Source organism: Pristiophorus japonicus, chromosome 17, assembly GCF_044704955.1.
Source record: "Pristiophorus japonicus isolate sPriJap1 chromosome 17, sPriJap1.hap1, whole genome shotgun sequence".
Lineage (NCBI taxonomy): Eukaryota > Metazoa > Chordata > Chondrichthyes > Pristiophoridae > Pristiophorus > Pristiophorus japonicus.
The window spans coordinates 15,012,349-15,036,749 of NC_091993.1; the positions used below are offsets into that span (position 1 = coordinate 15,012,349).

General features: G+C 44.8%; 1 protein-coding gene across 1 annotated transcript in view; it reads left to right on the forward strand.

Annotated features, from left to right (window-relative positions):
• Positions 1-24,401, forward strand: part of myo5c (myosin VC) — a 97,421-nt gene that overhangs the window by 18,693 nt on the left and 54,327 nt on the right. Inside the window, exons 5-13 of the mRNA XM_070858413.1 lie at positions 9,519-9,662; positions 10,464-10,545; positions 10,747-10,854; positions 14,022-14,128; positions 18,490-18,755; positions 20,508-20,589; positions 20,777-20,917; positions 22,809-22,934; positions 23,078-23,161. Coding sequence (XP_070714514.1) covers positions 9,519-9,662; positions 10,464-10,545; positions 10,747-10,854; positions 14,022-14,128; positions 18,490-18,755; positions 20,508-20,589; positions 20,777-20,917; positions 22,809-22,934; positions 23,078-23,161 — 1,140 coding nt within the window. The remainder of the gene's footprint in view (positions 1-9,518; positions 9,663-10,463; positions 10,546-10,746; positions 10,855-14,021; positions 14,129-18,489; positions 18,756-20,507; positions 20,590-20,776; positions 20,918-22,808; positions 22,935-23,077; positions 23,162-24,401) is intronic.

A 24,401-nucleotide genomic window follows, 5' to 3' on the forward strand; every position in this document is an offset into this window, starting at 1 on the left:
AGATAGTATAAAGCATGACACTCAAATGTGTATCATTCATAACCATTCTCTCCATCCCAACGTTAATTACAGCCTTGAAATTGCTTCATGCCTCTATGAGGAGAGATTGAGTAGACTAGGCCTTATATTCCCTAGAGTGTAGAAGAATGAAGAAGTCAAGGCCACCTATGGGCCAAACACCCGAGGCCCCACCCCACCGCTGGCCAAGAACGGGGAAACACTCATCAAGGACACCGAGGCAGTCAGGGCCCGCTGGAAGGAGCACTTTGAAGATCTCCTCAATAGAGACTCTGCCTTTGAATCGAGTGTTCTCGACTCCATCCCGAAGCATGCTACCCGCCGCCACCTCAGTAAGATCCCAACACTGCACGAGGTAGAAAAAGCCACAAAACAGCTCAAAAACAACAAGGCTACGGGTGTGCATGGAATCCCTGCTGAGGCATTGAAGTATGGCGGAGAGGCACTGCTGGCGCGAATACACGACCTCATCTCTCTCATCTGGAGGGAGGAGAGCATGCCGGGGGATCTCCGAGATGCAGTAATCGTGACCATCTTTAAAAAAGGGGACAAGTCCGATTGGGGCAACTACAGAGGAATCTCCCTGCTATCAGCCACTGGGAAAGTCATCGCTAGAGTCCTCCTCAACTGTCTTCTTCCCATGGCGGAGGAACTCCTCCCAGAGTCACAGTGCGGATTTCGTCCCCTACGGGGCACAACGGACATGATTTTTGCAGCGCGACAGCTGCAGGAAAAATGCAGGGAATAGCGCCAGCCCTTATACATGGCTGCCTTCGACCTTACAAAGGCATTTGACACTGTCAACCGCGAGGGTCTACATGCTGTGTTCCTAACACAGATGAGACTACACACAGGGAGGTTAAAGTAACAGTGACCTCAGTCTTTATTAAGACACTCCAGAGTGAGGAACAGGCCTTAGGGGCCGGCTTATATTACAGTGCTCCCAAGGGATGCTGGTGGCGGAACATGGGAGTGCATGTTTTACAGATACACAACATCACCCTGCACCCACCCCTGCCCAAAGTCAAAGTGAAAACTATTTACAAGTTGAGGCGGTCGGGAGCCTTTCTTTCTCTGGTGGACCGCCTCGGTACAACTGTCTGTTCTGGTGTGTTGGCTGTGCTCTCGCTGGGCTGGCCCTGCAGGGCTGCTGGGTGAGCCTGGCCTTGCTGGGTTGTTGGGCGTGATGGGTTCAATTTCCTTGTCTGGGGTGGTGTCGTTGATCCTTTGGGTGTGGGTTGTGGGCTCGAAAAAGTTGGTGTCTGCTGTGGGTTGTTCAGGGCAGTCTGTGAACCGCAGCCTCGTTTGGTCCAGGTGCTTTCTGCAAATTTGTCCATTGTTTAGTTTGACTACAAACACCCTACTCCCTTCTTTAGCTATCACCGTGCCCGCGATCCACTTGGGACCATGTCCATAGTTTAGCATATCCACAGGGTCATTTAGATCAATTTCCCCTGACACAGTGGCGCGACCATCGTTTACATTTTGTTGCTGCCGCCTGCTCTCTACCTGATCATGCAGGTTGGGGTGAACCAGCGAGAGTCTGGTTTTAAGTGTCCTTTTCATGAGTAGCTCAGCCGGGGGCACTCCTGTGAGCGACTGGGGTCTCGTGCGGTAGCTGAGCAGTATTCGGGACAGGTGGGTTTGGAGTGAACCTTCTGTGACTCGTTTAGGCTCTGATTGTTTGTACTGCCCGCTCTGCCTGCCCATTAGAGGCTGGTTTAAATGGGGCGAGGTGACATGTTTGATCCCATTGCGGGTCATGAATTCTTTAAATTCGGCACTGGTGAAACATGGCCCGTTGTCACTGACCAGTATGTCAGGCAGGCTGTGGATGGCAAACATGTCCCTCAGGCTTTCAATGGTGGCGGTGGCGGTGCTTCCCGACATTATTTCACATTCAATCCATTTTGAAACAGCATCCCCCACCACCAGGACCATTTTACCGAGAAACGGGCCCGCATAGTCGACATGGATCCTCGGCCATGGTCTAGAGGGCCAGGACCACAAACTTAGTGGTGCCTCTCTGGGCACGTTGCTCAACTGAGCGCACGCGCGGCATTGCCGCACACAGGACTCGAAGTCAGAGTCGATACCGGGCCACCACACGTGGGATCTGGCTATCGCTTTTATCATTATTATACCTGGGTGTGTGCTGTGGAGATCCCAGATGAACGCCTCCCTGCCCTTTTTGGGTAGCACTACGCGGTTACCCCATGACAGGCAGTCTGCCTGAATGGACAGCTCGTCCTTTCGCCGTTGGAACGGCTTGATTAGCTCTTGCAGTTCAGCGGGGATGCTGGCCCAGCTCCCATGCAGTACACAGTTTTTTACTAGAGATAGCAGAGGATCTTGGCTGGTCCAAGTCCTAATCTGGCGGGTCGTGACAGGTGATTTATCATTTTCAAACGCTTCCATGACCATCAACAAGTCTGTGGGCTGCGCCACCATCAACAAGTTTGCAGGCTGCGCCATTTCCACCCCCGTGGTGGGCAATGGTAGCTGACTGAGAGCATTCGCACAGTTCTCGGTGCCTGGCCTGTGGCGGATGGTATAGTTATACGCTGATAGCGCGAGTGCCCACCTTTGTATGCGGGCTGAGGCATTAGTATTTATCCCCTTGTTTTCAGTGAACAGGGATATGAGGGGCTTGTGATCGGTTTCCAGCTCAAATTTGAGGCCAAACAGGTACTGATGCATTTTCTTTACCCCGAACACACACACTAATACCTCTTTCTCAATCATGCTGTAGGCCCTCTCGGTCTTAGACAAGCTTCTGGAAGCATAGGCGACAGGTTGCAACTTCCCCGCAACGATAGCTTGTTGTAATACACACCCGACTCCGTACGACGACGCATCACATGCTAGCACAAGTCTTTTACACCGGTTATACACTACAAGCAGCTTGTTGGAGCATAAAATGTTTCTGGTTTTCTCAAAAGCAATTACTTGGTTTTTTTCCCCATACCCAGTTCTCACCTTTACACAATAACACATGTAGGGGCTCTAAGAGGGTGCTTAACCCCGGTAGAAGTTACCAAAATAGTTGAGGAGTCCGAGGAACGACCGCAGCTCCGTGACGTTCTGTGGCCTGGGCACGTTCCTGATAGCCTCTGTCTTGGCGTCTGTGGGCCGACTGCCGTCTGCCACGATCTTTCTCCCCAAAAACTCCACTTCTGTTGCCATGAAGCCGCATTTCGACCTCTTCAGCCGCAGCCCTACACGGTCCAGTCGCTGGAGGACCTCCTCCAGGTTTTGTAGGTGCTCGACAGTGTCCCGACCCATGACCAAAATGTCGTCCTGAAAAACCACCATGTGTGATACCGACTTGAGTAGGCTCTCCATGTTTCTCTGGAAGATCGCTGCAGCCGACCGAATTCCAAACGGGCATCTGTTGTAGATGAACAGTCTCTTGTGCATGTTGATGCAGGTGAGGCCCTTCGAAGACTCCTCCAGCTCCTGCATCAAGTAGGCCGAAGTCAGGTCGAGCTTTGGTGAACGTCTTGCCTCCTGCCAGTGTCGCAATTAGGTCGTCTGCCTTAAGTAGCGGCTATTGGTCCTGTAAGAGAGACGATTAATAGTACGTTATAATCGCCGCAAATCCTGACCGTGCCATCACTTTTGAGTACTGGGACAATCGGGCTGGCCCACTCGCTGAACTCTACTGGGGAGCTGATGCCCTTGCGTTGCAGCCTGTCCAGCTCGATTTCCACTCTCTCCCTCATCATGTGAGGTACCGCTCGCGCCTTGTGGTGAATGGGTCGTGCCTCTGGGACCAAGTGGATCTGCACCTTCGCCCCGGAAAGGTTTTCAATGCCTGGCTCAAAAAGGGAAGAAAATTTGTTAAGAACCTGGGTACATGAGGCCTCATCGACATGTGATAGCGCTCGGATGTCATCCCAGTTCCAGTGGATTTTGCCCAGCCAGCTCCTTCCAAGCAGTGTGGGGCCATCACCCAGGACAATCCAGAGTGGCAGTTCATGCACCGTGCCCTCGTAGGTGATCTTGACCAGGACGCTGCCCAGGACAGCGATGAGCTCTTTGGTGTACGTTCTCAGTTTCATGTGGATGAGGCTCAGGGCTGGTCTGAATGCCTTGTTGCACCACAGTCTCTCAAACATCTTTTTACTCATGATGGATTGGCTAGCGCCAGTGTCCAGTTCCATGGCTACGGGTAAGCCATTCAATTTTACATTTAGCATTATAGGTGGACATTTCATCGAAAATGTGTGCACCCCGCATCAGCATCTGCCTCCTCTCTCTGAGGCTCGAAATTGCTTTGACCCACCATGGACCGATCTTTCTCTGCCACGTGGTATTTAGCAGGTTTTGCAGAGCTTGCAGCTTGTTTGTAAGCTTGTTGGAGGTGCCCCATTGTTCCACAGCTCTTGCAAACATACCCTTTGAAGCAGCATGTATAGGCTGAATGGAAACCTCCACAACGCCAACAAGGTGTGAATTGCCTTGCATTCATCCTTTGTTGTGGACTCTGGGTCACCTGAGGCCTGCTGGCAGTTGCAGACTCGTGGTTTCTGCCCTGTACATTTCTGCTCGCAAACACAGTTCCATTTAATTTATGAACATTGCTTGCACTTGTGTGCTGAGAGATTTGTTTGGTGTTATCACTGGTAGACATAAACGCCTGTGCTATCGCAATGGCCTTACGGAGGGTCGGTGTCTCTGTATTCAAAAGTTTTCGTAGGATGGTCTCGTGGCCAATGCCCAGTACAAAAAAGTCTCTGAGCACCTGCTCCAGGTAGCCGTCAAACTCACATTGTCCTGCAAGTCGCCTTAGCTCGGCGACGTAGCTCACCACTTCCTGACCTTCAGATCGCCGGCACATATAGAACCGATACCTCGCCATCAGCACGCTCTCCCTTGGGTTAAGATGCTCCCGAAATAGTGTACACAGCTCCTCATATGACTTATCTGTGGATTTCACCGGACCCAGAAGGCTGTAGGTCGGTGCCCCGCAGACCGTGAGGAGGACCGCTCTCTTTTTTGCAGCACTTCCTTCTCCATCCAGCTCGTTGGCTACAAAGTACTGGTCTAACCATTCGACAAAGGCTTCCCAGTCCTCACCCCCCGAGAACGTCTCCAGGATGCCCACAGTTTGCTGCATCTTTGCGTTGGATTCGTATACTCGTCGCTAGTTGTTGTGTTCCTAACGCAGATGAGACTGCACACAGGGAGGTTAAAGTAACAGTGACCTCTATCTTTATTAAGACACTCCAGAGTCAGGTACAGGCCTTAGTGGCTGACTCATATCCAGTGCTCCCAAGGGATGCTGGGATCCCTTGGGACTTCAGGGGATGCACTCCCTGCTTTACAGATACACAACACTATGGAGCGTCCTCCTCTGTTTCAGATGCCCCCAAAAGTTCGTCCCCATCCTCCGCCTGCTCCATGATGACATGTAGGCCTTGATCCTTACCAACGGATCCATCACAGACCCAATCCACGTCCGGACCGGGGTCAAACAGGGCTGCGTCATCGCCCCAACCCTCTTCTCAATCTATCTTGCTGCCATGCTCCACCTCACAGTCAACAAGCTCTCCGCTGGAGTGGAACTAAACTACAGAACCAGTGGGAACCTGTTCAACCTGCGCCATCTCCAGGCCAGGTCCAAGACCACCCCAACCTCGGTCAGCGAGCTACATTACACGGACGACGCCAGCGTCTGTGCACATTCAGAGGCTGAACTCCAGGACATAGTCGATGTATTTACTGAGGCGTACGAAAGCATGGGCCTTACGCTAAACATCTGTAAGACAAAGGTCCTCCACCAGCCTGTCCTTGCCGCACAGCACTGCCCCTCAGTCATCAAGATCCATGGCGCGGCCCTGGACAACATGGACCATTTTCCATATCTCGGGAGCTTTCTATCAACAAGAGCAGGCATCGACGACGAGATCCAAAACCGCCTCTAGTGCGCCAGTGCAGCCTTTGGCCACCTGAGGAAAAGAGTATTTGAAGACCAGGCCCTCAAAACTGCCACCAATCTCATGGTCTACAGGGCTGTAGTAATACCCGCCCTCCTGTATGGCTCAGAGACGTGGACCATGTCTCTGGAGGAATATCACCAACGATGTCTCCGCAAGATCCTACAAATCCCCTGGGAGGACAGGCACACCAACATCAGCGTCCTCATCCAGGTTAACATCCCCAGCATTGAAGCACTGACCACACTCGATCAGCTCCGCTGGGCAGGCCACATAGTTCGCATGCCAGACACGAGACTTCCAAAGCAAGCGCTCTACTCGGAACTCCTTCATGGCAAACGAGCCAAAGGTGGGCAGAGGAAATGTTACAAGGACACCCTCAAGGCCTCCCTGATAAAGTGCGACATCCCCACTGACACCTGCGAATTCCTGGCCAAAGACTGCCCTAAGTGGAGAAAGTGCATCCGGAAGGGTGCTTAGCACCTCGAGTCTCAATGCCGAGAGCGTGCAGAACTCAAGCGTGGGCAGCGGAAAGAGCGTGCGGCAAACCAGTCCCACCCACCCCTTCCCTCAACGACTATCTGGCCCACCTGTGACAGAGTCTGTGGCTCTCGTATTGGACTGTTCAGCCACCAAAGAACTCACTTCAGCAGTGGAAGCAAGTCTTCCTCGATTCTGAGGGACTGCCGATGACGATGAGAAGAATGAGAGGTGATCTAATTGAAACATATAACATTCTTAAGGGGCTAGACAGGTTAGTGCTGAGAAAATGTTTTCCCTGGCTGGGAAATCTAGAACAGTCTAAGAATAAGGGGTCAGCCATTTAGGACTGAGATGAGGCGAAATTTCTTCACTTAAATGATTGTGTATCTTTGGACTTCTCTACCCCAGAGAACTGTGGCTGCTCAGTCATTGAATATATTCAAGACCGAGGTCGATAAATTTTTGAGAATTAAGGGATATGGGGATAGTGCGGGAAGGTGGAATTGAGGTCGAAGATCAGCCATAATCTTCTTGAATGGCGGAGCAGGCTCGATGGGCCAAATGGCCTATTCCTGCTCCTATTTCTTATGTTCTCAATTATTAAAAATGAAATAGCCGCGCATTTGGAAAGCAGTGACAGGATCGGTTCAAGTCGGCATGGATTTGTGAAAGGGAAATCATGCTTGACAAATCTTCTAGAATTTTTTGAGGATGTAACTAGTAGAGTGGACAAGGGAGAACCAGTGGATGTGGTGTATTTGGATTTTCAAAAGGCTTTTGACAAGGTCCCACACAAGAGATTGGTGTGCAAAATTAAAGCACATGGTATTGGGGGTAATGTACTGATGTGGATAGAGAACTGGTTGGCAGAGAGGAAGCAGAGAGTCGGGATAAAGTGCTGGGACCCCAGCTATTTACAATATACATCATTGATTTAGATGAAGGAATTGAGTGTAATATCGCCAAGTTTGCAGATGACACTAAGCTGGGTGGCGGGGTGAGCTGTGAGCAGGATGCTAAGAGGCTGTAGGATGACTTGGACAGGTTAGGTGAGTGGGCAAATGCATGGCAGATGCAGTATAATGTGGATAAATGTGTGGTTATCCACTTTGGTGGCAAAAACACGAAGGCAGAATATTATCTGAATGGCAGCAGATTAGGAAAAGGGGAGGTGCAACGAGGCCTGGGTGTCATGGTGCATCAGTCATTGAAAGTTGGCATGCAGGTACAGCAGGCGGTGAAGAAGGCAAATGGCATGTTGGCCTTCAAAGCTAGGGGATTTGAGTATAGGAGCAGGGAGGTCTTACTGCATTTGTACAGGGCCTTGCTGAGGCCTCACCTGGAATATTGTGTTCAGTTTTGGTCTCCTAACCTGAGGAAGGATGTTCTTGCTATTGAGGGAGTGCAGCGAAGGTTCACCAAACTGATTCCCGGGATGGCAGGACTGACATATGAGGAGAGACTGGATCATCTGGACCTGTATTCACATGGAGTTTAGATGGATGAGAGGGGATCTCATAGAAACATATAAAATTCTGAAGGGACTGGCAGGAAGAATGTTCCTGATGTTGGGGAAGTCCAGAACCAGGGGACATAGTCTAAGGATAAGGGGTAAACCATTTAGGACTGAGATGAGGAGAAACTTCTTCACTCAGAGAGTTGTTAACCTGTGGAATTCTCTACCGCAGAGAGTTGTTGATGCCAGTTCATTGGATATATTCAAGAGGGAGTTAGAAATGGCCCTTACGGCTAAAGGGATCAAGGGGTATGGAGAGAAAGCAGGAACGGGGTACTGAGGTGAATGATCAGCCATGATCTTATTGAATGGTGGTGCAGGCTCGAAGGGCCGAATGGCCTACTCCTGCACCTATTTTCTATGTTTCTATGTTGCTATGTTTCTAATGTTGCTATTTATAACACATCCTGCTTCAAGTTTGTGAAGTTTTGTTTTATGCAATCAGGAACAAGTTCCTTATTGTCTGTGTCCAGGATCTATTGCCTAAAACTAGCTAAAATTAACCTTGGAGATGATACTGGTAATAGATATTGGGAAGGATAAATATCCCTCCGTATATGTCCTGCAAAGTAACATTACTCTCTACTCCTTTTAATTCAAAATAGCTTTTGATGCTCTGAATTTTTAAAAATAATCCAGCAGTATAAATTAAGCATTTTTCATTATACAGAACAGGATGCCTTTGTTCCATGTTTTGAATTCAAATTTCAATTAAGCAACTTTAAATTAAGAGTTATAGTTATATGAAATGAAAATTGTTAAGTTGACCTTCAATTTGTAATTGTTCGGGCTGGATTTTTGGCTTTGCTGATTTCGGGGCGATAATATCAGCGGAGCGGTAAAGTTTGCGCCTCATTCAGCAAAATTGTGCAGCTGGGCCCCGGGTGTGGGGCGGAGCACTGAAGGCGGCATTGTATACCTCTCTTCGGGCGCAAGGCCAGCTGAGCAAGCGAAAATCCCGAGCTAAAGAGCCATCCCGGGAGCACTCTGAGAGAGGCCTGGGGAAAATAAAAGCTGAAAAAAAAAAACACCCAAAACATTCTTAATACATAACCCCCGCCATCGCAAAAAAAAAGAAAGAAACAATGACACTTGCCTGCGGTGGACATTACTTCCCTCACTGTCAGCTTACACAGGCGGTGCCACCAGGGCGCGCTACGGGGTGCCACGGGTCAGGCGGCAGTCAAAAATCGAGCCGGTGTCGCAACCAGGGGTGTTGCCCACCGGCTCGCCTCTTCTGGACAGTAATGCTCCGTGCCCCACGAAAACCGGTCCTGAAAGCCCCAGCAGGGGCTGCTCGCCCGGAAGAGCTCACCGCCGCCATTGCTGCCCCTCCGGGCCGAAAACAGAGGCTTCAGCAGCAGAAAATCCAGTCCTTAAGGTCTTAATTCAAACTTTCCATCATCAAAATGAAGAAATAAAGCTTTCATAAATCCAGGTTTTCATCAAATCTTTGGGATTAAAGTTTCCCAATAAATATTCATCAATGGTGTGATTGCAAGATTACCTAATGCATGTTCTGCCTCACAAGACCTGTAGCAATGTATCCTTGTTTCCAGGCTATTGGGAATGCAAAGACGACACGAAATGACAATAGCAGTCGTTTTGGTAAATACACTGGGATCAGTTTTGATAACCGGTATCGAATCATTGGTGCAAACATGAGAACATACCTGCTGGAAAAGTCGAGGGTGGTGTTTCAGGTAAGAATTAGATTAGGCAGAGGGAAATATTGTGGTTGTACGACATGTTCATGTATGTATCCTTCTCTACAGAACTCCGTTAAGTGCAATTACATTTGCAATAAATCTGTCTTTTTTCAATGATTCAAATATTGCCATTTATTCTGCAACTCACGAGTCACTCATATAATTGTAACTATTCTACAAATTAATTCTGAAGTCATGAGACTACTGTTAAACTGATGGTCACATGTACTTCCTCTAAGGGTTATTGGGCTGTCCTGGATGATCATTATTTCCATGCCCACCCATCCCCGCACCCTCTAGTGACTCAGATGATCAGCTAGAAAGATCAGTTTTAAAACAAAAAAAGAATGAAGGAAGTTACATTCTAAAGCGAACGTTGCATATTCTGTTCAATTGATCATGTTCTTATGGTTTTAAGATGTTGATGATGACACTGCTCTCCAGCAATAGAAATAGTCTTCATTCATTTTTTTTTCCTAAAAGTATTAATTTATTTATATTTATAAATAGTTGAATCATGCTGAATCTAGCAGGAGCAGCATGCTGAGTGAAGTGGATATTGGTGTGCAGCTCTTGCACTCTCCCAGCTGGATAACCTCATATCTTCCACAGCTTTGTATTTAAGCATTAAGCACAATCGCTTGTTAGCCTTCTGTATCCTACTTCTCCGCAGAAATCTTATATTAAGTTCATTGTGAAATGTGGTCTTATGGTGTCTAACGTCAGTTCATACCAATGATCTAATTGCATTAGCCCTATTGTAATTACATTGCAACATCTATTTGTTAAATCTAGACTGAAAACGAGAGAAATTATCATATTTTCTACCAGCTTTGTGCTTCTGCTGATCAACCCAAGTTCAAGAATCTGAAATTAGGTAGGACTATTGATAGCTTTCTACCTTGAAAAATCTGTATCATACGAACTTTACCAGTCCGCCTTCTCTACTGATGAGGCATCTGTGTTACAAGCGACTATGTTGTTTTTAATCAGGCCAATTTCTGGGAAATAAGATTTTTCTTGAACTCAACAGTTGTCGTATATATTTTATGATTAGATATTTTAAACTTATTTACAGCTGCTGCAGAAAACTTTAGTTACGTGAACATGGGTGGAAATTCTATCATTGATGGTGTTAATGACCAAAAGGACTTCTTTGAAACACAAAAAACATTTTTACTCCTGGGTAAGTGATGATGAATCAATGCACAGCTTCTCAAATGGCTGTTAGTAAATGTTCCAACAGTTCCTGGTACTCAGCCATACAAACCACAAAGATACTGTGCTGGGTTAAGTGATCTCAGCTGGAGTGTTGGTTAGGGTGCGACAATTAGTGCCCGCGTCCTGGGGCTATGGAGGTGAAAGTCAGCTCGGATTCCTGCTCATGATCACTATCCAGTAACTCCTACAGTAAAATGTGCATGCCTAGATGTCGAATTGTCAGTAATGTGTCCCACCCCACCCCAGAGTTGAATAGCCTGTCAAGGCTCACTGTCTAGGAAAACACAAGAAGAATAACCACTTGAGTGAGCTACCCAAAGGACTGCTAGAATTGTGCAACAATATCCAAGGGAGAGGAACTGTGAAAAATGCAGAGGAAAAATTCAAATAGAGATTTATGAATGGCTCACTAATGAATGAGTAAAATGTATTTCACACTTTTTTGGTGTGGTGCTGACATTTAATGGACCAATTTTAATCCTGGCCACCCAGCGGAAACCGGGCGGGCAAACTGGTAAAATGGCCACTGCGTCTTACTACACCAATCCCGCTGCCTTACCGTGGTTTGTAATCTTAGCCTGCTCTTCTGAGCAGCTGAGAGAGACACACCTGCTGGAAAGCAGAGGGGTCGTACTTCAAGTATGCAATGACACCAATTTTAACTGGAGGTTTGGGTGGGAAGCCCTTGTGGCTTCCCCACCAGGCCAACCTAGCAGCAAGATGGGCATGGGACAGAAGAGGCCCAAAATGGTAAGTAGATTTTAGGGCTTTTTTTATAGGTCCCTTGTGGGGCAGTGGAGCAGACGTGCTCCGCCGGTCCCCACAATGAAACCGTGGGCGTCTCCTGCCCTGGGTATCCCTCCCCCTCCCTAATCCCTCTCCAAACTACTTATCTGAGTGCCGGGGCTGTCGCTTCCAGATCCCCAATGGCGGCCTGCTCCCTCCCGATATTCCACATCTGCCTACCGGCCAACCACCACATCCCTCCAGGGTCGGACGAGGCCTGGGAGTTCAAATCTCCTCACGCTGTGGAGGGCCGGACAGTTTGCCACCCACCTCAGCCCTCACCCACACCACGGCAGCCGGGGAAATTTAAATTCAGTTAATTAAATAAATCTGGAATTAAAAAGCTAATGTCAATAATGGTGACCTTGAAATTACCGGATTGTCAGAAAAGCACAACTGGTTCACTAATTTCCTTTAGGGAAGGAAACCTGCTGCCCTTACCCAGTCTGGCCTATATGTGACTCCAGACCCACAGCAATGTGGTTGACACTTAACTGCCCTCTGAAATGGCCTAGTGAGCCACTTTGCTTTGTTGCACTACCGCTACAACGGAAGTCAGCACTGTGGGCGTACCTTCATCACACGGACTGTGGCGGTTCAGGAAGGCGGCTCATCACCATATTCTCAAGGGCAATTCGGGATGGGCAATAAATGCTGGAATAGACAGCGACAACCACATCCCATGAACGAATACATTTTTTAAAAAAAACCACAATGCCCAGCTGGAAGTTGAAAACAGTGCTTAAATGTTATGTACATTGGCATAGTTGTGGAACTGTTTTTAAACTAGGCAGTTGCCACTGGTACATTTTAAATTGGACCAGATCCCAGACAAATCTTATTTAAAATGATCACTTTGCATCGAATTTGCAGCTGAAAACCTCTACTAATTCCGAAGTTGGTTTGATGCTGTGACACACCAAATGTAATGAGATGTTTAAATAGTATGTTATCTACTGCTCTTTCTATTTTGGTAGATTACATTTGTTATTAAATAAAATGTTACATGTTTCAAATGACTACTTATCTTAAGAAGCCTTTATTGTTTCTTTGGGCTAACTGCCAAAGCAGCAACAATTGTACAGAGGAATTCATCCACAAGTATTCCAGTTTTAAACATAGAACGTTTAAGCAAAGAAATAGGAGCAGGAGTAGGCCATTTGGCCCCTTGAGCCTGCTCCGCCATTCAATAAGATTATGGCTGATCTGATCATGGGCTCAGCTCCACTTCCCTGACCGCTCTCCATAACCCTTTACTCCCTTATCGCTCAAAAATCTATCTCCGCCTTAAATATATTCAAATGACCCAGCCTCCACAACTCTCTGGGGCAGAGAATTCCATAGATTTACAACCCTCTGAGAGAAGATATTTATCTAATATTTCAAGTTTGAAAGCTATGCTGTGACTTGGCGATCTCCGATTGATTAATCGGAATGCAAATCAAAGAAAGAAGAACTTGCATTTTTATATCGCGCTTCTCAGGATGTCCCAAAGTGTTTTATAGCCAATGATGTACTTTTGAAGTGTAGTCATTGTGTTAATGTTAAAGATCCGCACGGAGATCCGTGTGTCTAATTCATAGCGCACTCAATTCTCCATCCATTCGTTTTAATTGGGAGCACCACAAACCAGGTGTGCTGACCTCTCTGCCCAGTTCCCCGATTTTTACCACAATTGAGTAAGACTCTTCATTGGGAGCAGAGTCTCGCAATTTTTGGATCTACCATATAATAGCACAGCCAATGCAATTTGTATTGCTGCAAATATACTTGCACTGTAAATGTACTAGAAACTTTTTAATTCAAAAGAAAATGTAGAAGGCCAACAAAAAGAGAAGAGATGGAAAAGTAGGAAGTAGTGGTTAGGTGATGTCAAGTTTAAGATTTTAAAACCTCAAGGTATTTTCATCCAGTCACTATGTATGGCGATATCATTAAACATGGGAAAATTGCATGTGGTCAGTATTTCTAGTGAACTAGTAAACACACTTTCTTGAACACACAGCAGTGAAAAGACAGAATAAAATTTAAACTGGTTAGGAAATAAAAGACATCATAATTAACAATCAGTAGTGGATATAAAGTTTAAATGACAAACTGGATTAAACTTTTAAACTTTTACCCATGAGCTGGATAATAGATTCTGTATACAGCATATCTATAAAACAATTTTCCTTGTTTCTTATCTTAATTTTGTTTTCTGTCACCTGTACACATTCTCTCTCTCTTGGTCCAGTGATGCCAACAGATTAATTTGGAATCACTTCAGCTTTCAATAATTGAAATCTTCTAATCTGACCCGAGAAACACTAGGTGCATTTAACTGGAAATAAATCTGTGTTGCAGGCTTGAAAGAAGACATTCAGATGGATATCTTCAAAGTAATGGCAGGGATTCTGCATTTAGGAAATGTAGGAATAAGAGCTGTGGGTGACGATAAATCTTCAGTCAATGTAAGTTGCAGCTTTCAAACCTTCAGTATGTTGTGATATCTTATACTGCATCTCAGTAATAGTAATTATACAACACGAGGCCGCACTAATGTACAATCACTACATTAGTGATCCACTGTTATGTTTATATTCAGAGTATTAATTCATACCTGGAGCTCCTGAAATAAAAAGAATAATCATTCTAGGTTAAGATTTTTAATATATATTTTTTTAAATCTTTTAATTCAGTGTTTGATTGTTTTCATGCTGCTTTTGTCCTTAATAAGAACGTTTTAACAGGGTATATTAATATACAGCTGATTGAGGAGATGAAAGAGTGCAGAAGGGTTTTACTAGGATAGAAACATAGAAACATAGAAAATAGGTGCAGGAGTAGGCCATTCGGCCCTTCTAGCCTGCACCGCCATTCAATGAGTTCATGGCTGAACATTCAACTTCAGTACCCCATTCCTGCTTTCTCGCCATACCCCTTGATCCCCCAAGTAGTAAGGACCTCATCTAACTCCTTTTTGAATATATTTAGTGAATTGGCCTCAACAACTTTCTGTGGTAGAGAATTCCACAGGTTCACCACTCTCTGGGTGAAGAAGTTCCTCCGCATCTCGGTCCTAAATGGCTTACCCCTTATCCTTACACTGTGACCTCTGGTTCTGGACTTCCCCAACATTGGGAACATTCTTCCTGCATCTAACCTGTCTAACCCCGTCAGAATTTTAAATGTTTCTATGAGGTCCCCTCTCATTCTTCTGAACTCCAGTGAATACAAGCCCAGTTGATCCAGTCTTTCTTGATAGGTCAGTCCCGCCATCCCGGGAATCAGTCTGGTGAACCTTCGCTGCACTCCCTCAATAGCAAGAATGTCCTTCCTCAGGTTAGGAGACCAAAACTGTACACAATACTCCAGGTGTGGCCTCACCAATGCCCTGTACAACTGTAGCAACACCTCCCTGCCCCTGTACTCAAATCCCCTTGCTATGAAGGCCAACATGCCATTTGCTTTCTTAACCGCCTGCTGCACCTGCATGCCAACCTTCAATGACTGATGTACCATGACACCCAGGTCTCTTTGCACCTCCCCTTTTCCTAATCTGTCACCATTCAGATAATAGTCTGTCTCTCTGTTTTTACCACCAAAGTGGATAACCTCACATTTATCCACATTATACTTCATCTGCCATGCATTTGCCCACTCACCTAACCTATCCAAGTCGCTCTGCAGCCTCACAGCATCCTCCTCGCAGCTCACACTGCCACCCAACTTAGTGTCATCCGCAAATTTGGAGATACTACATTTAATCCCCTCATCTAAATCATTAATGTACAGTGTAAACAGCTGGGGCCCCAGCACAAAACCTTGCGGTACCCCACTAGTCACTGCCTGCCATTCTGAAAAGTACCCATTTACTCCTACTCTTTGCTTCCTGTCTGACAACCAGTTCTCAATCCATGTCAGTACACTACCCCCAATCCCATGTGCTCTAACTTTGCACATCAATCTCTTGTGTGGGACCTTGTCGAACGCCTTCTGAAAGTCCAAATATACCACATCAACTGGTTCTCCCTTGTCCACTCTACTGGAAACATCCTCAAAAAATTCCAGAAGATTTGTCAAGCATGATTTCCCTTTCACAAATCCATGCTGACTTGGACCTATCATGTCACCTCTTTCCAAATGCACTGCTATGACATCCTTAATAATTGATTCCATCATTTTACCCACTACCGATGTCAGGCTAACCGGTCTATAATTCCCTGTTTTCTCTCTTCCTCCTTTTTTAAAAAGTGGGGTTACATTGGCTACCCTCCACTCTATAGGAACTGATCCAGAGTCAATGGAATGTTGGAAAATGACTGTCAACACATCCACTATTTCCAAGGCCACCTCCTTAAGTACTCTGGGATGCAGTCCATCAGGCCCTGGGGATTTATCGGCCTTCAATCCCATCAATTTCCCCAACACAATTTCCCGACTAATAAGGATTTCCCTCAGTTCCTCCTCCTTACTAGACTCCCCGACCCCTTTTATAACCGGAAGGTTGTTCGTGTCCTCCTTCGTGAATACCGAACCAAAGTACTTGTTCAATTGGTCCGCCATTTCTTTGTTCCCCGTTATGACTTCCCCTGATTCTGACTGCAGGGGACCTACATTTGTCTTTACTAACCTTTTTCTCTTTACATATCTATAGAAAGTTTTGCAATCCGTCTTAATATTCCCTGCAAGCTTCTTCTCATACTCCATTTTCCCTGCCCTAATCAAACCCTTTGTCCTCCTCTGCTGAGTTCTAAATTTCTCCCAGTCCCCAGGTTCGCTGCTATTTCTGGCCAATTTGTATGCCACTTCCTTGGCTTTAATACTATCCCTGATTTCCCTTGATAGCCACGGTTGAGCCACCTTCCCTTTTTTATTTTTATGCCAGACAGGAATGTACAATTGTTGTAGTTCATCCATGCGGTTTCTAAATGTCTGCCATTGCCCATCCACAGTCAACCCCTTAAGTATCATTCGCCAATCCATCCCAGCCAATTCACGCCTCATACCTTCAAAGTTAGCCTTCTTTAACTTCTGGACCATGGTCTCTGAATTAACTGTTTCATTCTCCATCCCAATGCAGAATTCCACCATATTATGGTCACTCTTCCCCAAGGGGCCTCGCACAACGAGATTGCTAATTAATCCTCTCTCATTACCTCACACCCAGTCTAAGATGGCCTCCCCCCTAGTTGGTTCCTCGACATATTGGTCTAAAAAACCATCCCTTATGCACTCCAGGTACCAGAGATGGGGGAATTCAGATATGTGGAGAGACTGGAGGAGCTGGGATTGTTCACCAATGAGCAAAGAAGGTTAAGGGGCGATTTAATAGATGGATTCAAAATTATGAGGGGATTTGATAGAGAAGATCGGGAGAAAATGTTTCCACTGGCAGGTGGGTCGGTAACCAGAGCAGACAGATTTAAGGTAATTGACAAAAAATGCCAGGGTGGAGTTGTGAATGTTTTTTACGCAGCGAGCAGTTATGATCTGGAATGGACTGCATATATACATAAAAAGGCAAAGATTTGCAGGGCTATGGGAAAAGTATGGTGGAGTGGGACTAATTGGGGAAGCTTTTCCAGAGAGTGGCACAGGCACAGTGGGCCACAAGGCCTCCTTCTGTGCTATTTTAACTGAGTCTTAGGGCCCAAGTTTCCACATGATTTGCGCCTGATTTTTAGGAGCAACTGGTGGAGAACGGACTATCTTAGAAATCGCAATTCTCCACATTTTTTTTTCTGCAGTTCTAGTCAGTTAGAACAGTTTCACTTTGGAACAGAATTTTTTCTTCAAAAGGGGGCGTGTCCGGCCACTGACGCCTGATTTCAAAGTTTCCACAGTGAAAACGTACTCCAAGCTAACTTCGAACGGAGCAAGTGAAGATTTTTGTAGAGCTGAAAAAACCTTGTCTACACATTAAAAAATCAGGCGCAGGTTACAAATTAGGCGTCCAGAACGAGGTGGGGGGGTGGGGGGAGTGGGGGGGAAGGGAAGTCATTAAATTCTATAATAAATCCTTATTTATACTTATACAAATATTATACAAATAAATCCAACCTGAATAAAAATTTATAAGCAAAGAAAAGATTAAATAAACCATCTTCCTACCTGTGTGAAAGTGCTTCAGCCAGGGAGAATGCTGCAGGAAGCCTCACAAGTTGAGGAAACCGTTCGTTCCCGCGGGGGGGGGGGAGGAGGAAGCCGTTCCCGCGGGGGGGGGGGGGGGAGGGAAACGGCTGCCTCAACTTTCTGAGGCTTCCTGCAGCCTTCTCACTGCTGCAAGAAGCCTCAGTGCTGATGTGCTGATGGCAATGTGCTTTTATTAAAAAATGTTCAAAAATTAAACAGCTACAAAGAACTACAAAAATGGCCGAGTGCCAATGTTTCCTTCACACTGCGCATGCGCGAACGCTCCAACGCGCATGCGCAGGGTTGCTGGCAGGAAAAAAACTAATTTAAATGGTACCCGCCCCCTCCCACTTACAAAATCGGCGCGAGTGGTAGGCTCCGTCCCCCTGGGCGCCGCGCCAAGCAGACATGGAGCTGCAGGGCGCTCCAGAATCGCGCGTTTTTTTTCCGGCGCCCCGTTTTCGGCGCGAAAAACGGGCGCCCAGCTCGGAGGGGCGCCCGTTTTTTATCGTGTGGAAAGCTTGGGGCCTATGAACTGTTTGTGCTAAGTCAGAAATTGCCATCAACACAAAACCTTTACACAATAACATTTAAATTAATTATTAAGGAATAAAAGTACACGTAGCTACTGAGTTTTTAATTTTAAGAATTAAGCCGTAATGATCCTCATTCCATTTTATTGTTTTCCCCTAAACAGCATGATGATCATCATCTGAAAGTATTTTGTGAACTCCTTGAAGTAAAGCCACAGGCGATGGCTTATGGGCTGTGCCACAGAAAAATTGCTACTGCCTCAGACACTGTGATCAAACCCATGACCAAGGTTCAAGCAATCAATGCCAAGGATGCTTTGGCCAAACACATCTATGCTCATCTGTTCAGCTACATTGTGGATAACATTAACAAGGCTTTACAGTTTTCTGGCAAACAGCATACATTCATTGGTGTTCTGGACATTTATGGGTAATGAAAATACCAAATAATGCAGTGTTCATTTTGCAGGAAAATGTTAGTACTTATTTTGGGGCTTTAATTGTCTCTTTAGCTAACATTTAGCAAACTAAAATTTAGCTTAAATTTAAAGTGTTTATCGACATGTGCAAACTGCACCTCATTATCACTTTATGGGAAAAGAAACATTGTGACGTTAAAATTTCAACACTACACAGTGGGGTTCGCTTTGACTTTTGGACGACCAAATGATGGAGCGTGCTGGCCTGTTGCCCACACTTGAAGAGGTAGCTGTGATTTTGAGGTCCCCGCCTCATTCATGTTGGGCCAGTGAGTTGCGATGTGCCAAAAGGACGTCCCGACACAGCTCGCTGGATTGAGACCGACCAATATTGAGCCATTTTTGCCACAGCTCGGAAAATTCAGGTGGAGGCGTCACCATTGTGGAGGGTGGGTGGGGGGGGGAACGGGAGTGGGGGATTGGGTTGAGTGTCCTGGGATGGCGGTGGCCTAGATTATTATTGTGGACCAGGGAACATTCCAGCATGGCGCATGACCTGACCAGTTCCAATCTAAAATGGCAATTGGTCCACTGGCATATTAAAAGTTGCTTACTGCCTGAAACAGGTTGTCATTTTGGACACTTGGCGGTAGGCCCCTTTCAATATGCATCCGGCTGCATCATCCGGGTTATGAGGTGCTATTGCTTTGTCCCAATTTGGGGCCATTAAGACCCAGTTAATGCCACCAAATCAAGTAAGAATCAACACAAAAGTGTGCATCAATAATAAAAGAATAAATTGATTTTTCTTTTTTTTTAATCTCCAGGAGGCACTGATTCCAGTTCAATGAATGCTAATAGCTCTCTCTGTTACCTCTGATATGTGCGCATTAGGTCCATGCAGCGGAGCTGGTCTCCAGTCGTCTTGGTTAACCCTGGCCACTGGACCAAGACCTAGCTCTGTCAAGCCCGTGTGATGACTGGTGTGCAACGGCCACCACACGTTAAAAGAATTCACGCACAGGCATCTTCCACCCTTCAAGATTTAGTTCGGGACCTAGAATATTAGGTCTTTCATTGAAATACCTGTGAACTTTTTGGCAAGTCATCCTCGACTCGAGGGACTGCCTATGATGAATAGCTCTCTGATACCTCATGCAGGTGGCCATTCTGCATTAGTGACCCCAGTAAGCTATTCAACTGGGGAGAGCACCATCTCTGAACCTCATCCTGTCTTCATCCAAAGTTGACATAGCTACACTTTCTACCAGGGGTTGATTGACCTAACCTCTCAACCTACAATGTGTTGAAAGGGAGCAATTCAATTTTGGATTGGAGCAGGAGTACAGTTTTCTGTGCAACCAGCAAAGCAATTGAATTTACAAGCTTAGGAATCTTTTGTGCTTTCTCAGTGCTTAATGTTGAGATCTCTCATTACAATGGGCAGTTGAGAGGTACAATGACTGGATATTATTCAGTGAGACTGAATTATGGAGTTAAACTCCTGTATGATTTTATTTCTCTTCTCAAGCCCAGAGCACTGAGGTCAAATGTAGTATCTCAATTGTTGCTGTGGTTGAAATCAGCTAACTCCTCACAGATTGGTACTCAAACCTGGAATCTGTAAGGTTTAGTACTAATGTATCCATTATGCCATCAGGGAGACAATTGTGTTATTTAGAATTATATATAAATTTTGCTGTAAACTATTACATATCATTAATTCAAAAGGCAAGCAAAATTATTATTTTATATCCATTTAGGTTTGAAACCTTTGACGTGAATAGTTTTGAACAGTTTTGTATAAATTATGCCAATGAAAAACTGCAGCAACAGTTCAACTTGGTAAGTATTTCAATAGCATGTTCCCATTTTAATTCTATCATCTGTTCATCATTTTGATTATAATTTTAACCAACTCTATGGAATGATAGCAGTACCAATATCTGAACTTAACCATCATCTACAAGGTTATCTTTCCTATAATGAAAATAAATGCAAATTAAACACCTTAGATGTCAAATCTCTCCAGCATGTGTTTAAACTGGAACAAGATGAATACATGAAGGAGGATATTCCTTGGACATTGATAGAATTCAATGACAATCAACCTTGCATTGATTTGATAGAAGCCAAGATGGGCATACTGGAGCTACTGGACGAGGAGTGCCTGGTAAGAATGAAATGTTTAAATAATTGCCTACTGTTGATGAGCATTTAGGTCCCAGCCAATCCTTCAGGCTGCAATGAGAGATACACCTGGGAGTTCAGATTGAGGAGATCTGCTCACATACACAGTCCATTATAACATTTATTTTGCCGCCTTTGTTTTTTTAATCATCTTCGCAGGTTTTTATTGAAATCATATTCTGTTAATTTTGAAAGAATTCTAATTTTTTAATTGTCTACTTTTTATGCAGTGCATACAGTGACAAATAAGAATAAAGGGGAGTTTTGTATTTCCCTAGTTTTATGAGTTCACATGACTTTTCATTGGGCAGTAGATTTTTGGGTAAATTATTGAACTTTAAATTGGTACATTATTCTGGTCACTCAAGAATCTTTGATATTCAATAAAGAACAAAATATGACTGTATATCTGGATAACCAGGTTAGTCTGCCGGAGGGCATGAACAGCAAATAGTGGCCCAGAAATTCCAGCCTCCCAGGTCTGTACGGAGTGTGTACGGACCCGGGAAGGCAGCGCAAAAGCCGGTTTTCAGTGCACAATGCGCATGCGCTGAAAACCGGCTTTTTCGATCTGTCAGTCTGGAGCTTGACAGATCTTCCATATCTCGGGAGCCAGCACATTTGCATGGGCAAGATCGCAGTATTTGCCTATCTCTTGCTCAGTGGATGTTCTGAAAACACTTGCTCCAGATAAAAGCAGGTGCATAGCCAACTTTTACAGGCGTAAGAGTTTTAAAATACACAGAAACATTTTAAAATAAAATTATAAAAACACATTTTATTGTTTTAAAAACCCACCCCACTACGGTAAGTTTATTTTAAACCATAATTTAAAAAACGTTCTTTTAAAAATCAGAAAAATATATATTTTTTTATAATACATAAATAACTTTAATTTAAATTAATAAAAATATGTGGTGTTTATTTTCTATTTTTTTATTAGTGTTTTGTGTGTTTGGGAATCCCCCCCATTCATAATAATGGAAGTCCAACTTACGGAGTTCCCATTATTATGAATGAGAACATACTTTACCTGATTGGCTGCCCAGAGCCATGTGACTGCAGCTCCAGCTCTGCGCATGTCCTGACGTGCACGCACTGCTACGTGCAGTCAGTGGAGGCCTCGGGACCAGGAACTCGCGTGGGAGCAGCAGCTTCAGGTAAGTGCGCATCTTTTTAAAGTTTTTTACCCGATCGCTCGCGGGAAGCAGCTGACCGGTGTTTCTGGGCCAATGTCTTAGATGACCATTGTGCTTCCAATTTAAGTAGTGGAAATGGCCCACATTTCATTTAAATATTATTTAACTGCTATGAAGCCTAAAAGCCAGTGGTGCTCCTGATCATTCGTGTCATTTTAATACTTAGCAATGCCTGTATCAGCTTGATCTTTCTAGAATTAGACAGTAATGTATCTGGCTTATTTTATAGTAAAATATCTAAAACACAACTGGCCTGTTTTCCCATCTACCAAATATTGCTTTTCCAAGATGGAAGCTTTTTGACAATGTGAGGCCAGTACACCAAAAATACACAAGGGGCATTGATTAATCATGTTCGATAGTCAATTACCTTCGGATATTTCCAGAATAAGTACAACATAAAGGGGGACTAGGGGTTATGGTGGGCAGGAGTGCACAATTGAAGTGTTTCCAAACCTGTGCCACAATTGGCTTTATAACCACACGTTGACTCGTGGAGCTTGGCTATAGGTGCATCTGCTCTACAATTGTAGTATCTGAAATAGAGACACGTGGGTTATTATTGTGAGCGAGAAAGTAATTGTAAGTATCACATTAACAATCACAGAAAAATAAGAAGGCCGTTTCCAAGCACACAATAAATATCAAGTTGATTTTTGAAAATTATTTATACAGTTGCCACAAGGAACAGAGGAAAACTGGCTTCAGAAACTACAGAATAATTACTTAAATAAAAACCCTCTCTTCGAGAAGCCTAGAATGTTGAGCAAAGCCTTCATCATCCTGCACTTTGCTGACAAGGTAAGATACTGTCCGAGCGGTTCTGTTCTGCAGTGTCCTTGAACTTCTCCATTATTAACGACATATCTGATAACTGTGGAAGCTGAGATTTATAGTACTGGTGTCTTGCAATAAACTACTTTTTAGTTTTTCACCTTGTCAAGGTGCAATATGAATGTGAGGGATTCCTCGAGAAGAACAGAGATACATTGTACGAAGAACTGATTAATGTACTGAAGAAAAGTAAGGTTTGTGACCATCTCTGTAATGCAATGATCATTTATATAGAGCTTTTTGTAAGAAAGATTACCAATTTTAAAAGTTTGTTTACAGATATAAGGGTCGAAATATCCATCGCCGCTGTCCTCATACGATCGCTGAACATGCTCATTCCAAATTCCATTCTGTTAACATATTTATTTCATACGAAAACAACTCAGAATTTCTTCCCTATAGTAATTTACCTGCTGTAGCTAGTTATTGCAGTGTCGTCACCTATATAGGAGCCCGTTTCTTTTCTCCTCTTGTACTACAATTCCATACATGATGTCTGTGCACTGTGTGGGACTGATTGTCCTGCAGCTGAAAAGGGGTTAATTCTCCTTTAATGTCCCTTTATTTTCTACAGAACAGCTTCTAGTGGAATCTTAACTACACCAGTTCCTTTGGAGCTGAATCTGTCCCATTTATATTGCAGGGACACATCAAGCAACAGTGGAACAATTGCATATGCAACGCCTCCTTCTGCACAGTGACTCAAATATGCAACATAAAATAGCTGCCGGTCTTGGCAATGCACAGTTACTGCATGGTTGCATTTACGCCTTTATTATGCTAGTTACGGACTTCCTCCGATTTCTGGGGAATACTTGTACAGGTCAACAATGTGGCAAAAACCTTCGCACCTCACACTGCTGGTTTGCCATCCGCCTTCAGCCCCGCCCACACTTTTCCTGCCCTGAGTTAAAATTGGAACGAAAATGTCTGTCAGAATATAAGGCAGAAAGAAAACGTAGAACACATAGAAGATAGTTGCAGGAGTAGGCCATTCGGCCCTTTGAGCCTGCACCGCCATTCAATAAGATCATGGCTGATCATTCCCTCAGTACCCCTTTCCTGCTTTCTCTCCATACCCCTTGATCCCCTTAGCCGTAAGGGCCATTTCTAACTCCCTCTTGAATATATCCAAAGGCTCACTTACACTAGGGTTGCTGAACAGAAGAAAACATATCCCTATGTAACTTGTGTATGTCATTATGCAAACTCCCATATATTTATTCTGCAAAGCAGGTAAGTTGCATGTTACAGTAGTAAGAAATGTAATGTTTGAGAGCAAAATGTGATCTGCTATGATTGAGGAATTGGTGTTTATTGCCAATAGTTACAGCAGCCATATAAATGACATAGAACTGATACAGACACATGAATCAGAAAACACCAATTCTAATCACAAAAACTGAAAACTTGATACAGTTATCATAAGCAGTT